The 13,572-nt window shown below is 44.7% G+C and overlaps 1 protein-coding gene across 2 annotated transcripts in view; it reads left to right on the top strand.

Moving 5' to 3' along the window:
• DENND1A (DENN domain containing 1A) overlaps positions 1–13,572 on the top strand; it is a 151,197-nt gene that overhangs the window by 129,668 nt on the left and 7,957 nt on the right. For both annotated transcript variants that reach the window (XM_054646491.2, XM_054646489.2), the window contains exon 20: positions 11,248–11,336. In XM_054646491.2, coding sequence (XP_054502466.2) covers positions 11,248–11,336 — 89 coding nt within the window. The remainder of the gene's footprint in view (positions 1–11,247; positions 11,337–13,572) is intronic.

The following is a 13,572-nucleotide window of genomic DNA, read 5'->3' as shown; positions in this document are numbered from 1 at the left end:
TGTCTTTGACCTGTTTGGAGAATAGACACTGCACAGTGTCATGGTGACTGTTTTGAACAGGTTCCTTGTCCAAGCAAGCAGTTGTTGGGGCTACTTTGGCAGGACCCACAGAGTTCATACAGGATTGGTACCTGTGCCCAGTCTTCCCACCAGTCTGGGAGAGGTGGTGTGAACACGCAGGATGAGCCCAAGGGTTCACTTAGGAACATTCCTCCTTAGCAGCTTTCCCACAGTCAGTAGCACCCCTGATTTAGTACAATTAAACCAGCAAATGATAAGCTGCCAGAAACATCACTTGTTGTGATGTTTGGGAAAGGGAATAATTTCATTAGAAGCAAGCGATCCTGGCAGTTCTGTACAGCTCTCTAATTGTGTCTATTATAATTAGAATGTCATTTGTCAGCTTAGCTGGGTTTATGTTTTCTATGGCTTGTTTTTATTTACCAGCAAATAGGATATTTAATTCCATTTATGCACCAAAAGGTGTAAAGCTTAAAAAAATACAAAAGACTCTTCCATATATATCTTTAGTAGAGAGATTCAGTCATGTTCCACGCTTGATGCAAACTCCAGAGAATCAGTGCTCTGGGGACTAATGTAAATAGCTATGAGACAAATGGAAAATGCAGTCATGTACTGGAGCAGCTTGTCTGACTGTGACTCTCTCCCTGGCTCCTTCTGACTGCTGTTAAACTCTTGCAGGCCACAGCATGGAAATTGCCATCTTATTTGCTGTTTTGAACCCTTTTGCTGTAAATGAACGTGTTCATTTTTCCTAGTCACAGTCTGCACTTGGACACACAGAACAAACAACTCTGCTTTGCAGGGCAGTGCTCTTCTTCCAGGAGATTAAACGGCATTAAGAGGTCAGGGGGAAGATGGGGAGAACACCAGCCAGCTGCATTCCAGGAATGCAGAACTGGATCACTGAGGCCAGAGGCAGCAGAGGAGGGATTATCTCCAGGGTAAAAGGGATGAAGCAGGGAAGGGAGGAAGGCTCCTTTGCCAGACCCTGTGACTCCCTTCACACCCAGGTGCATCGGAACAATAGCAGATTCCCCTGGATCACAGCAGGCATTGTGTGGCACTGAGGTAGAAACCAAAGGGGAAAGGGGAAAACAAGTTCATTTGCTAATATTCGTGTAACTGTATGCTCTGGTTGCAGAGCCAGCCCTCCTCTGGCCACTCTGAGCTGCGTGGACAATAGCAGGACCTTCCCTAGGAAAACGAGCTCCCTGCAGCTCTTCCCACAGATGAGCAATGTGGGTGCTCATTTCCTTTCTCTGGAGCCACGTGGCGTTTCCTCCTTCTCTCATTTGATTCTTTATGGATTTAGCAAAAGCATAAGTTGTTTAAAATGATTTTGTCTTCAGAAAGCATATCTCTACCCTCATTTGTTCTCACTCCTTTCTTTGCCTGTTCCTTTCAGGAAGGAGTTCAGTGTTGCTCAGTACAGGTCAGAAGACTCACAAGAAAGACAAATGTCTTGGCCCAGAAGCACTTGTCCATCTAATGTCTGCTTGAGACCACTCAAATGTCCCATCAGGTTCTCAGAGACAGTGTTCTTAGTCAGAGTAGTAAAACCAATGTCAGTGGACAAGACAATGATGCATTGGATTGAAGTTGTGCTTTGTGGTGTGCAGGACTGTGGCCCCAGACTGCATCCAGCACATGTATGTGTTCAGCCATGAACAAGCACATTGCAGACTGTGGCTTGCAGTGTTTTCCAGCTGTCAGGGTTATTTGAAGCACTCCTTACACTGGGATGCTGGGAATGGCTGTGCTGCCCTGAGTACAGCGTGTCAGTGCTGCCCTGCCTGCATGTGTGAAGGGAGGGCTGGCAGAGCCGACCTCCCAGGCCTTGTGACAAGAGACAGCAGCTGTAACCTGTCTGCAGAGTCTCCTTGTTAGTCCTGTTCTGCTGAGGAGCCCATAAATATCTCCTAGGGAGGATCTCGGTCCGTCACTGCTGGCATGTGGAAGGAGAGTTGTGCTTTATAAATAATACATACATAGAAAATAAATATATCAGTACATGCAAGGCTACCCAAATCACCTAGATTGACAACTTGAGGAGAGCTCACAGTGTCTTATGGGTGACTTGCTTCTCTATCAATGTAGATCAGCATCCAGAGGCTTCTTATGTATCACTTATGAAGTTGATATGTGCAGTTAGGCCAGGACTGTCTGAAATGACCTCTGGGCCACTGGATTAACCAGGAGATTAAAGAGAAAGAGTATGTGAAAAATATAATTCTTCTAAATGCTGACCCCACTGTGACTGTTTGTTTGGCCAGGCATTTTTTAGATTTGCCCTTCAGAGCTGGGCTGATGGGTGCCACATAAAACAGTTGTGAGTGCCAGGCTGCAGATAGAGGGTCTGTGTCCTTCTGTGGGTGAGTGGGGGAGAGTGTCCCCCCAGTTATTCAGCCTGGCTTGGTGAATGGTGAAGGTGAGTGAAGCAGAGAGTCATTGCTGTTTATAGAACTCCTTAAATGAGAGACCATGTATTTTTTCTTGTTTTTTCTGTGCAAGTTGCTAGAGAGAAATAGCTGTTAAGAGATAATAAGGGATGTGTCCATTTTCCAGCATTTTAAATCATGCAGGTTATGTGATCTCTTTGATTTGAATTCCAGCATCAGGACCACAGAAAGCCAATATAAAGCTGGTAAAATGACCAGTTAAAAAGCACACACAAACCGCTGTGGCTTTTTTCTTTAAATTTGATATTGTATTGCTGGATTTTCTAGTATTTTAAGTGAAAAATATATGTAGTTAGTTCCATGTTGACAATGTCCTTGAGGATTTGACAGTGAGATTTTCCAGCAGTTGCTCTTCGTTAGAATCCTGGTGGTGTTTAATAAGGCAGCCAAACTGCTGGCACCTCGGGCTGCTGTTTGTTCTCCGAGGGCTCGGGGCTGCTGCAGTAAGCACATCGACCAGGGCTGATCATTACAAGGGCGTACGCCACCATGAATAAAAATGTCACACGTTCTCCCATCTCACAGTGCTACAAAATGTCAGTCCTGTCAAACAGACATTGCAAGTAGCACTGAGCAGTCAGTACAAATTGGGAAGCTGAATATTCCCCCAGCTTTCTGATATTCTTCATCTGAAGCAGAAGAAAAGCAGTTGTTAACCTATTAGCTGTGATTTTAAACTCTGCTGAGGTAGTAGATGGATAGGCTTTAACACATGGGGATAAATGTATTCCTGGGGTCTGGGATTTTTTGCAACATGTCTCTTCATCCATGTATGTTGAGGAATAGACAGAATGAAAACAAACCACAACAAAATGAACCTCATTTTGGAAGAAGTCCTCTGCAAAAGCGATCATCTCAGTGAGAGTCTCTTTCAACCTCTTGCCAGTTTTACCTCTGCGAATAGCTGTACCAAAGCCCTCCTTGCTGGTTTGCTATAATCCAGAAAGGGCCTGCTTTGATGAGTTAAGGGAGTTTTCCTTCATGGCCCTGTCATTATGCAGCAATGTTATGGAGAGCTGGGGTTTTATTCTCCTTCTGGACAAATGAAGTTGTGCTGCTTCAGGGTAAGGCCCACTGTGTGGTGCAGTCCATAGGGTGTGTTCCTTCCTGGCTTCGTGTACTACCAGGAACATCCCTGTGTTCACAGAGTTACCCATCTAGGATTGAGGAGTGGATATTGTCAGTGTAGGAATCTGCTGTTACTGCTGGCTCCAGAAAATCAGCTGGTGCAAAATGTGAAGTGCAAAGTGGTGCCAAAATATCAAAGAAATAAAAAGAAATTATACAAAAAGTCATGAGTGGTTGCCCAAGAGGACAAGGAGAGCAGTTCTGTGTCACAGTGAGTATTTCAAGGAATGGACTCAAAGTCCATTCTTTGTGTTGAAATTTCTTTGTTTTTTCTGATACCTTCTCAGAACAAAAAGCTGGTGTGTGTTTAGAGTAGTGAATCCTGATGAATGAATACCTGCCCAAACAGTGGTGAGTGCTGGAGCAAATTGCCAAGGAAGGCCCAGCGAGGATCAGGGCTGGGAAAACTCTGCAGGGACCAGAGCAGAGCAGGTGGAAAAGGGATCAGCAGAACCCTGGCCTGCTCCTGCCTTGTGTAGTTACTGTCTGCAGCATGATCCTTTGTTATCCAGGGCCTCACTACAGGGGAGCAAAATGGAAACAACGTGTGTGAGGCTTCTTTGAACCAGAGTGACTCTAAATTGAATTAAATACTTTGTGTTCTGCAGGCACCTCTTTGCTGTAGGAAGAGGTCCGCAGTGGTGTTCTCATGGTTTTGGGATTTTGGCTTTAGGCATTGCTGCATTTTTGCCAGAGTTGTTCTACCTTCCCAATCTACAAATGTGGCTTGAAGAATGAGGCATTCCTTAAAACATGGAGATTATTTTTATCACAGGACCCAGCAGATTTCCATTGAAGTATTTCAGAGTGTAAATTAAAAATATATGCTGTAAAGCATACACTGTTTCTGTCATCCCAGTTTGTGAGCTATACATATGGGAGCATGTAAAAAGCAGAGTGTGCTGTGCAGGGATCTGGCTGGATAATAAAACAGCTGCCTCGTAGATTCCGTCTGCTTTCTCTACTGAATCTTTTTAGGTACCAGACATTTTTCAGTGTTGTTATTTTCTCCCCTTTTTTTTTAATTGAGTGTTCAGTTGAGTCCAGCATGTTCTCCCAAAGTCAGCTCTTCAGGTCTCCTGCAGCCTGTGTGTGTGAGCCTGGCTTCATCCAGCACAAGGCATCTCTCTGCCATGGCTGATTGACTTGAAGGGATTTTCAAGCCAGTCCTCAATTTCGGAAGGAAATAAGATATTCATCTAGAAGAGCTTTGCTTTAGAAATTATTGGAAACACCCTCACTGCTAATTGAGAAACACTTCTTTCTCCACATACTAACAAACCAGTTCTCATCTGGTCGCGTTTCCTTCAGGTGGCGCTTGTTGCTGCACATGACCTAGCACCTCTGATTTACTCACAAGGCTCTGTTTTGAATACCACTTTAAAAAAACCTCAAAAGACATCGACAATTAGTTTGAGATAATATTCTGCTCACAAGCTGTTATGTCACAGACCAAAAATTATCCTTTTGTAATGTTTTCTTGGGTATAAAACCCTAAATATTGTGAAAGTTCCTTGGGTGTATAATAGCTGTTTTATGAGATGTGGGATCTATAATTTTTAAATAATATTTTGATAGTGTAAAAGTGAATGTAAGATTTTTCTTGCTTTAGCGTCTCATAGCTTAAGTCACTTGTCTGATAATTAGCAAAGCAGTGCCAGATCCACAGTCATAAAAATGGCTTTCTGCAAATTTTCTGTCTTGTTGCTTCAGAAGTACTTAGAACAAGATGATTAAGCAAATATCCAGAGGTAAAAGATATGCTGGTAAACAGCTATTGTGAGAAAGTGCTAATTTAGACATTTCTCCCTTCACAGAAAAAGCTATAGTACATATATTTAGGACCATACCTGGAATAGCAATTTAGCAGCTTTTAGCACTGCAGCCATGTGCTGGTTGGTGCCCATTCCTCCCTACAGCCCAGGTAATTAAGTTGATATTCCAACACAGCTTCACCTGCTGACCTTTTAGAAACAATGTGTTTTGCTGCATTAACAAATTAACTTCAAATCAGTGGCTCTCCCAGCAAACACAGAGTTGGAGCATTGCTTATCCCACTGCAGTGAGGGGCAGGAGCAGCAGCCCTGGCAGTGCAGCTCTGGCAAAGCCCCGGTTCCCTGCGGTGCCTCCCGTCCACCCTGGGCCTGCTCCTGCCTGTGTTCCCAGCCCTGTCCCTGCTCCCTGCAGACAGCACTGCTGGCCAAGGGCCCTTCTGTCCTACCCTGCTCTGAGATCTCCTGGGGCTCAGCAGGGCACAGTGTAGTGCAGCACGTACAAACCTCCCAACAAACTCCATTGCTGGGAGCACTGCAGTGATAACAGAACTTGGAATTGGAATGTTGGCTTTGCCTGTGTTGCTACAAGCACTGAGGTCACAGTTCTGAGAGTTAACACGATGCCTGGTTAGAAGTCCAAGAGACAAAATAGTTTCTGCATCTTTAATCTTTTCCCAAAGCAGCATTTGTATGTGTCTTTATTGTGGAAATACATAGAACTATTTTTTGATCAGAGATGAAAGCTTAATCATATGTGATATTTAAATCTCAGCTGGAAAAAATAATCCAGTGACAGGATAAGGATATGAAAGAATTGGCTCCTGCAAAGGAGTAGTTTATTGTAGTATAAATATGTAGAATATTTGTAGTGTGTTCATTTTCACTTACACAGAACTAAGATAATATTTACACAAGTAGTTTTGGGTTCTAGGCCATCATGATGCTTTAAGGCCTGATTTGTAATTGTTGGTCACTTAGGAGTAAAACCCAGGACAGGATCTGAGCATAAGCTCGCCTTTAAGTGCATGAAAAGTTTCACTGAATTGGGGTTTTTTCCTTGCTCTTACATGTCTGGTTTGAGGCCTTCTCCGTAAGTTTTCACAAGCACTAAAATCACTCAAGATTTTAGCGAAAGTGTTTTTGAATATCCTGGTTTCCATTTGCGAAAGTGTTTTTGAGTATCCTGGTTTCCATTTGCAAAAATGTGGCCTAGAACACTTGGGCCTCAAGGTCCAAGAATCCAGCCTGAAGATCTTTGCTGTGTCAGTCCATTTTGGCTGTCTGGTGCTGTCCCTGCTGCCTGTGGTGTGGCAGGAGCTGAGTCCAGCCACCATGGGTACCTGTGCTGCTGGGGCACATCGTAGGCCATGGTGTCCGTCCCTGCTTCAGAAAAGCAAAGTCAGAAAAAGGGCATTTTGTGAGGTGAGTATGAAGGTAAATCACGTGCTGTCACATGCTCATGCTGCTTTTGCCAGGACATCAGAGGGGTTTCCATGCAGTGACTTTAATTTAGTCTCCACTTTGCTGCAGCAGCACAGACTCCGCCCGCCGCGGCCGCCGCCCCCAAAGATCCAGCGCTCCTCCAGGCCCGTGAGTAGCTGGGGATTGTTTCACTGCCACAGCTTAACACTGCCTGAGTTATGCTCTTTGTAGCACTACTAAACCCTGGTAGTTGGATTGTCAAGCTCTGCGCAGAAGCCATGTGTGAATTACGCTCCTAAACTGCCTTCTCTCTGCTGCGGCACAGCCCTGGGACCCGCGGTTGTTCTGCTTTTCTCTGGCGAGCCCTGCAGCTCTGGGCAGCTCTGCAGGTAACTGGGGCTGCTCTGGCCACCTCTGGTTTGACTTTTGCCGTGGTTTCTTACACACAAAGCCCTGCCAGACTGGCTGGTGGAAGTTTTTAGCCAGTGAGCTTTTGAAGACTTGCACTGAACTCAAATCTGAAAGGAAGCAGAAGTCTGAAGACATAATATTTATTCTCTGGAAGTTATGCTTTTAATTAATTTGGGATGCCTAATTCTTCTCCATGTATGAATAGACTTGAAGAAAGCAAGGTCGATCTTTGGCAGTGGAACGTTGGTGCCATGTTATGGATGACATATATGGTAATTCCATGGTGTAAAAGGAGCCCCAGCAGGTTGGCCAGAGGAAGGGACTCCTCCACAGAAGAACTGCACAGAAATTACTGGCAGTGCAGTGCCTGTACCTGTTAGGTAGGGACACCTTATCTCGGCAGTTTTTCCCCAAAAACACGGTAGAGCAGTTTCTACCTATGGACTATGCAGGATGGCATTAAGACTTGACACCCTGCTGCGTCTGCACCCTGCACCCGATGGTTTATTTTTAAAGGCAAAGGCAAGAAGCATCAGTTTAGGAGAGGTGTTGGTTTTTGGCACAGCATTGGAAGGTATTTATGTATATTCAGGATTATATTCAGCTTTATGAATATAGTTCTCCCCCCAGATCGTCTTACTTCTTGCTTCCTTATCCATATACATACATGCATAAGAAAGAGAAAGATGCAAGTTTTCAAATCTGATCTTGCTAAAACTTGTTAAAATTTGTTTTGGATGAGCAGGTAACTGGTTAACAAGTGCAACTGGGTGTGTGTTTTAACTTTTGATCTCTGGTGCATGTTCCTGTGTGACATTTCAGTGGCATGTGTTTCTCCTCCGTCTTTTTAACTCTGGGTGTTAATTTAGCTTAATAGAGTCATTTTTATGGATTTTTTTGCCTGAAAATTTCTGTTTTCTGTGTTTAAAAAATAGCATTGACTATGATTTTGTGTGTTCTCTTAAATACAGTGGGCATGGGAGACCCTCCCAGATGCGTTTCACTAGGATCAAACTTTCCATGTACTGTGGGCTTCCTGTAGTGTTCCCATGCCCTCGTGTTCCACATTTGGCAGGTGTAAGGGGGCATGTTGTGATTCCTCTGTACCAAAGTTGCTGAACTGTATTGTTCAAATGGAGTCATTTATTATGGGGAGATCTTGTTAAGACTCTTTAATCTCCCAGCTGTAGGGTATTAATAGTCCTCACTGTAACATGGTTGGTTCAACTGTCTTTGCTCCCAATGTGATTGATAAAAGGTTGGGAATGTAATAATGAAAGCTCCTGTTGCATTCCTCTGGCTGTGTCAGTAAGTGGAACAGAAAGGCTTCATTCATCAGGGGGAAATTCAAGATAAATGTAAATTATTATAATCAATCCCAAAAATATGCTTGTATCAAATATACATAAATTTGTTGTTGTTCAGAACTGTTATTTGGCTTTTGGTAGTTGCAACACATTTCTGTATGTGTAAATAATACTTTTTGCAGGCTGTTTTTTCCCTCTCAGGCTTGGCAGCTCCTACAGAGGTGGGTATCAGCAAGTGATTTATCCTGGCCTTGTACACAAGCACTAAAGGGGGTGACCAGGTCCCTCTGCTCTTCCAGCCAGGGCCACATAATACCAGAATTCCTGAGAAATACTTTGTGCTGCAAGGAGGAATACATGGGCACTAGTGCTTGCAATATGAGTAATTGCTGATAATAAAGCCAAAAACACAGACCAAAGAAAGGTTAAGGAAGCAGAACAGAGATGTTCTTTGCATTCTGCTGCTTTGGAAATAAGTGGTGGTATAATGAAAGAGAGAGGGTTGTTGCTTCTAATTAATGGAGGTCTGTTTGGATTAATAGTGGTTGTTTGGAAACTTTATTCAATTAGAAAAAGTTAAAATATAATAATTATGCATTAAGTTGATGGGGACAGTAATAAGCACATTCAACCCTTCTGTCCTGGAAGTTTACCTTTTTTCTTTTGGCTGTGTGCTCACATAATTGGATTTCTTTGATATTTTGCATTTGATAAGCACTTAACCTTGCCTCTGTGGCTATGTGAGACTCAAAATCCAGCAAGGAATTGCCTTGATTCCTGGCTTTTCCCTGCAGTTCCCCAGGAACAATGCTCTAAATCCCGCTCAGCTTTGTCACCTTGCAGCGCGCTGGGCTGGGCCCCTGGAGCCACCCCAAACTCTCACCTCTGTCCCTGCCAGCAGCACAGCCAGCCGAAAGGTGAAAGTGTTCCCAGCACGCTGACAGGCCAGCTTTACACATCAGCTCCCAGCTCCCATTTAATTAAGCAGCTTTGCTTTCTTCCTCTCCTTCCCTCTCTCCTTCGCGCTCTCCTCTCCCGTTCCTCCTGGCTGTGGCCCCCCTCTCCCTCTCTCCTCTCTGCGCTCTCTCCGTGTTTTATCAGCCCTAATGAAGCAGTATTCTTCATCGATCCTGCTGATTGCCAGCCCATTCCTTTTGTTTGTTGGCACCGAGCCATTCTGCTGCGCTCTGACAGCTCAGCTCCTCTAATTAGCTCTGTTGTTCTTTTCCCCATGTTTCACCACGTTGCAAGTTCAGTTGAAGTTGCCACAAACTTAATCCTTCCATTCCTGCCATAAATTCACATTCTTAAGCTGTCTTTATTGTAGAGAGGAGCAGCCTTGTGTGGGGACTGATCTCCAAGACCTTAACATCTGACCTTTTCATAAGCCCTTTTTCCTAAGAAATGGTGGCAATACAACTCTGGATTTCTTCATCATATCTGCTGTGCACCATTTCCTTTGAAATGAAAATTCAATGCAATATTGCTGCTGCTATTTTCGCATACTGTGTGTAGGGCAGAAGCACTACGCCCAATTCGGTGGCTTTCTCCTGGCAGGAGAATTTGAGGTTTTTGTACCTGGGAAGAAAAATTAAAAAAACAAAAGCAAAACAAACCTGGAAAGTCGTCCCCCCCCCCCAGCAAATATTTTTTTTTAAACTTATGTAGTCACTCCAGAGCACTCAAGCTGTAGGCCATGAACATCTCCTTTCTCTTGTGCCTCTTAAGGGAGCACAGGCTCTGGGAGGTCAGGAGCTGAATTGTATTCCCAACTTTATTTGGGGTTTTGGCCATTTCTGGTGATATAAGCATTGAGTGAGCCAACAGATCCGACTCTTTTTCAGGTAGAGTTGTACTTTCCTAACAAAACACATGAAGCTGGTATGTACAGTCTGCTCTGATGCTGCAAATTCCCTCATTTGACTCGCAGGGATAAATTCAGCACAGAATTCCTCAGCAGTGTAAGCTGGCACAAACACAAACTTTGAGCTTATTCCTTTCCTTGAAATAAGGTTTATTTGCTTGTGGAGGTCCTGGTCAGAAATCAAGCTGAATTTCCATACATTAGAAGGTGATGGATATGTATGTGAGACTGGATTGGCAGCAGCATCATCTTCCACAGAAAAGCTTTGGATTTTACTTACAACAGAAGTCTGACATAATAAATACCAAGAGTGCTAATGACAATACGGCTGGCGAGGTTTGTGTTCAGCTCTGGAAGGAAGCAAATTTTTAGTGAAGAATGAGTTGAGTTTTTCATGTTAAAACATTTATCCTGAGTACACATCTTCCCTGACACCCTTGCACAGAAGTCCTCACCTGAGAGCTTGGGTTCCTGGGAGCAAGTGGCCAGAAGGGTCATGGTGCCAGAGCTGAGCCCCACTGTGCAATGTCCAGAGCACACAAACATTCCCAGCTTTTCTCTCACCACTCACTGCTCAGGTGGAAGCTCACTCTTAGGGGATCTTTTCTCTGAAATTCAGGGCAAATAGCAAACAGTGGCAAGCATATATGTTTGGTTTGCAAGTCCTGGGGCCCTGTGGTTTATATTCATCCTTTAGATCCTTGATGTATCCACACTCGTGTGTAACATTGTTGTGCACCAAAGACAAAGCAAGGCCCGTGGAAGATCCCTGTAGGATACTGGTGGTTCTCCATGTGTCTGTGTTTGCTGTTGGATCAGGGTCAGTGTTTGATGAGATGTTTCTGTGCATGTCACAGGTTCGTCCCCCAAGACCTCATGTGGTTAAGAGGCCCAAGAGCAACATTGGTGTGGAGGGCCGGAGGACCTCAGTTCCCAGCCCAGAACAGTAAGTACTGTGCTGCTCTGCTTCTCTCTGCTTGCATCACACAATGTGTTGGGAACTGGGACTCACCAACGGAGACATTAAAAATACTACAGATCAAAGTTAGATTTTAACTAAGAAAAAAAAATGATTTCTTAAAAAAAAATTTTGGAACATTGTAGAGGAAGTGTGAAAAATCAAGTAACCAAAGTTTGCTTATGGAAAAATTGCAGTTTGCCAAGTTATGCACACTCTGATCAGCCTCTTCAGTGAAGGTTTTCAGGTTTGGGAGGTTTGTTAATTTCTTTGGTGGTTTGGTTTGCACTTTTCTTCTGAGGAAATTGTCAGTTCCAGCCCTGCAGCTGCAGTGTTCTTGCCAGGCTGCAGCTGGAGGATGCAGAGCTGTTTATTTGACAGTGATGGCAAAAGGGGCTGTGCCTGACTCTAGAGTGCAATAACAGGACCGTGATGTCTGAGTGAGCTCTGTGGTGAGGGTTTGTAGGGCTTCACTTTGCACAGTACCAGCAAATTTATCCCCAGTTTAGCTGTGCCAGTGAAGAGGGAATGTCCCAAATCATCTGTGCTGCCCCAGCCCACTGCTCCTGGACAAAAGGTGTTGGTTTCCAGTGTCTCACTTGTGCATACCAGTACAGGCATGTTCTGTTGCCTCAGGGAGGCTTTTTCAGGCACTTTCACTAAAGTCACTTATCCCTTGCAAAGATTACAAGGGGTGTGTGTTGCAGATTCCTGACAGTGCCTGAGTGGAGCTGGCAGTGACCCTGGCCAGGGAATGGATGTTCTGAGCTGAGATGTTCTAAACTGTGGATGTTCTAAACTGTGGGTATTCTGAGCTGTGGATGCTCTGAGCTGTGGATGCTCTGAGCTGTGGATGCTCTGAACTTGTCAGCACAGCCCAAACATACCGAGGAGCATCAGTGCCTGGATGGCTCTTTCCAGCTACGCCAGGGTAGGGGCACACTCTGTCTTTGGCCTAAACTGAATGGTGATTTCTCCCTTGCACAGGAGTATTTGTCCATTTTATAGTGGAATTTGGTTGCCCTCTTGTGGAGCAGATGCAGCTCCTGCAATGAGCCACGCTGGTCCTGCACAGAGGTTGTGGGGATTTTTAAGCTACAAGCATTTTTTTAATATTTATTCTGATGGCTCACTGCATTTAGGTGGAGGATAATTGAATCAATTTAACATTTATGTGTTCCTATGGAGGATTCTGCATGTTTGGGTTCAAAAGCTGTTGACATCCCAGTGTTGCTCTCTGCTAACGTGTATGTTCCATTCCTGCCACTATCAGACAGCAGATAAACATAAACAGGAATGGTAAACATTGTACCAATGCTGTACATCTATTGTATTTTAATTATTTTGTTTGGGTCTAGTTTATTGTTGCTACTTTTAGTAAGTCTTTACAGCTCATCTGCTTTCACAAAATACAGAATTTTCGTGACGTTTCCCACAAACTTTCTTTTTTCTGTCCCAGTAAGAAATAATCTTTGTATAAGTGTTCTGAAATGGAAACAAGAGAGGTGTTGTCTCTTTAAAAAACTCACACTCTCTTCTCTCTCGGGTAACGCTAGAATCAGTGAAAACACCCAAAAATATATTTTCCCTTGTTTTACCTGGTAGCATGGAAGGTTAGGAAATTTATGCCTTTAGTTACATGAGTTAATTCTTTCTATGTGTGTAAAAGAAAGAGATTATTTTGGGGGTGCCTGTGCTCATTTTTGAATCAGTCCTCAGCTGAAGCACAGGGGCTCAGGAGCAGTGCCTGCAAAGAGCACCCAAGGCCCAGGTCTCGTGTTAAAGCAGCGAGTTCAGCTGGGCAGGGGAGCAGCCCTTGCTGGGCAGGTCACTGTGGGCCTGCAGAGGTCACTCACTGTGGGCCTGTGGAGGTCACTGTGGGCCTGCGGGGGTCACTGTGCGCCTGCAGCCCCCCGGGGGCTCGGCACGGGAGCTCCGCATGCAGCGGGATTGGGATCAGCTGGGTGGGGCAGTGCCCGCCCGGCTCCCAGGGCCTCACCTCGGGGGCGGTGAAGGCTTTCCATGGCCTCGGGCACTGAGTGTGCAGGGAGGAATCCCTGCGGGAAGGAATTGCAGCCTTGGTCTGTGCTGTGGTCGCAGGTGCCAGCCAATGCCCTCAGTCCCCAGCCTCCTATCTCACAGTAGCAAGAAAAGGCCTGTGCATCCAAATCCCTCATTCTCTGCATTTTACTGGCTAACAGGGACAAACTCTTGAATTCCCTAG

This window comes from Agelaius phoeniceus, chromosome 21, assembly GCF_051311805.1.
Source record: "Agelaius phoeniceus isolate bAgePho1 chromosome 21, bAgePho1.hap1, whole genome shotgun sequence".
NCBI lineage: Eukaryota > Metazoa > Chordata > Aves > Passeriformes > Icteridae > Agelaius > Agelaius phoeniceus.
This window is presented reverse-complemented; position numbering and strand designations above follow the sequence as displayed.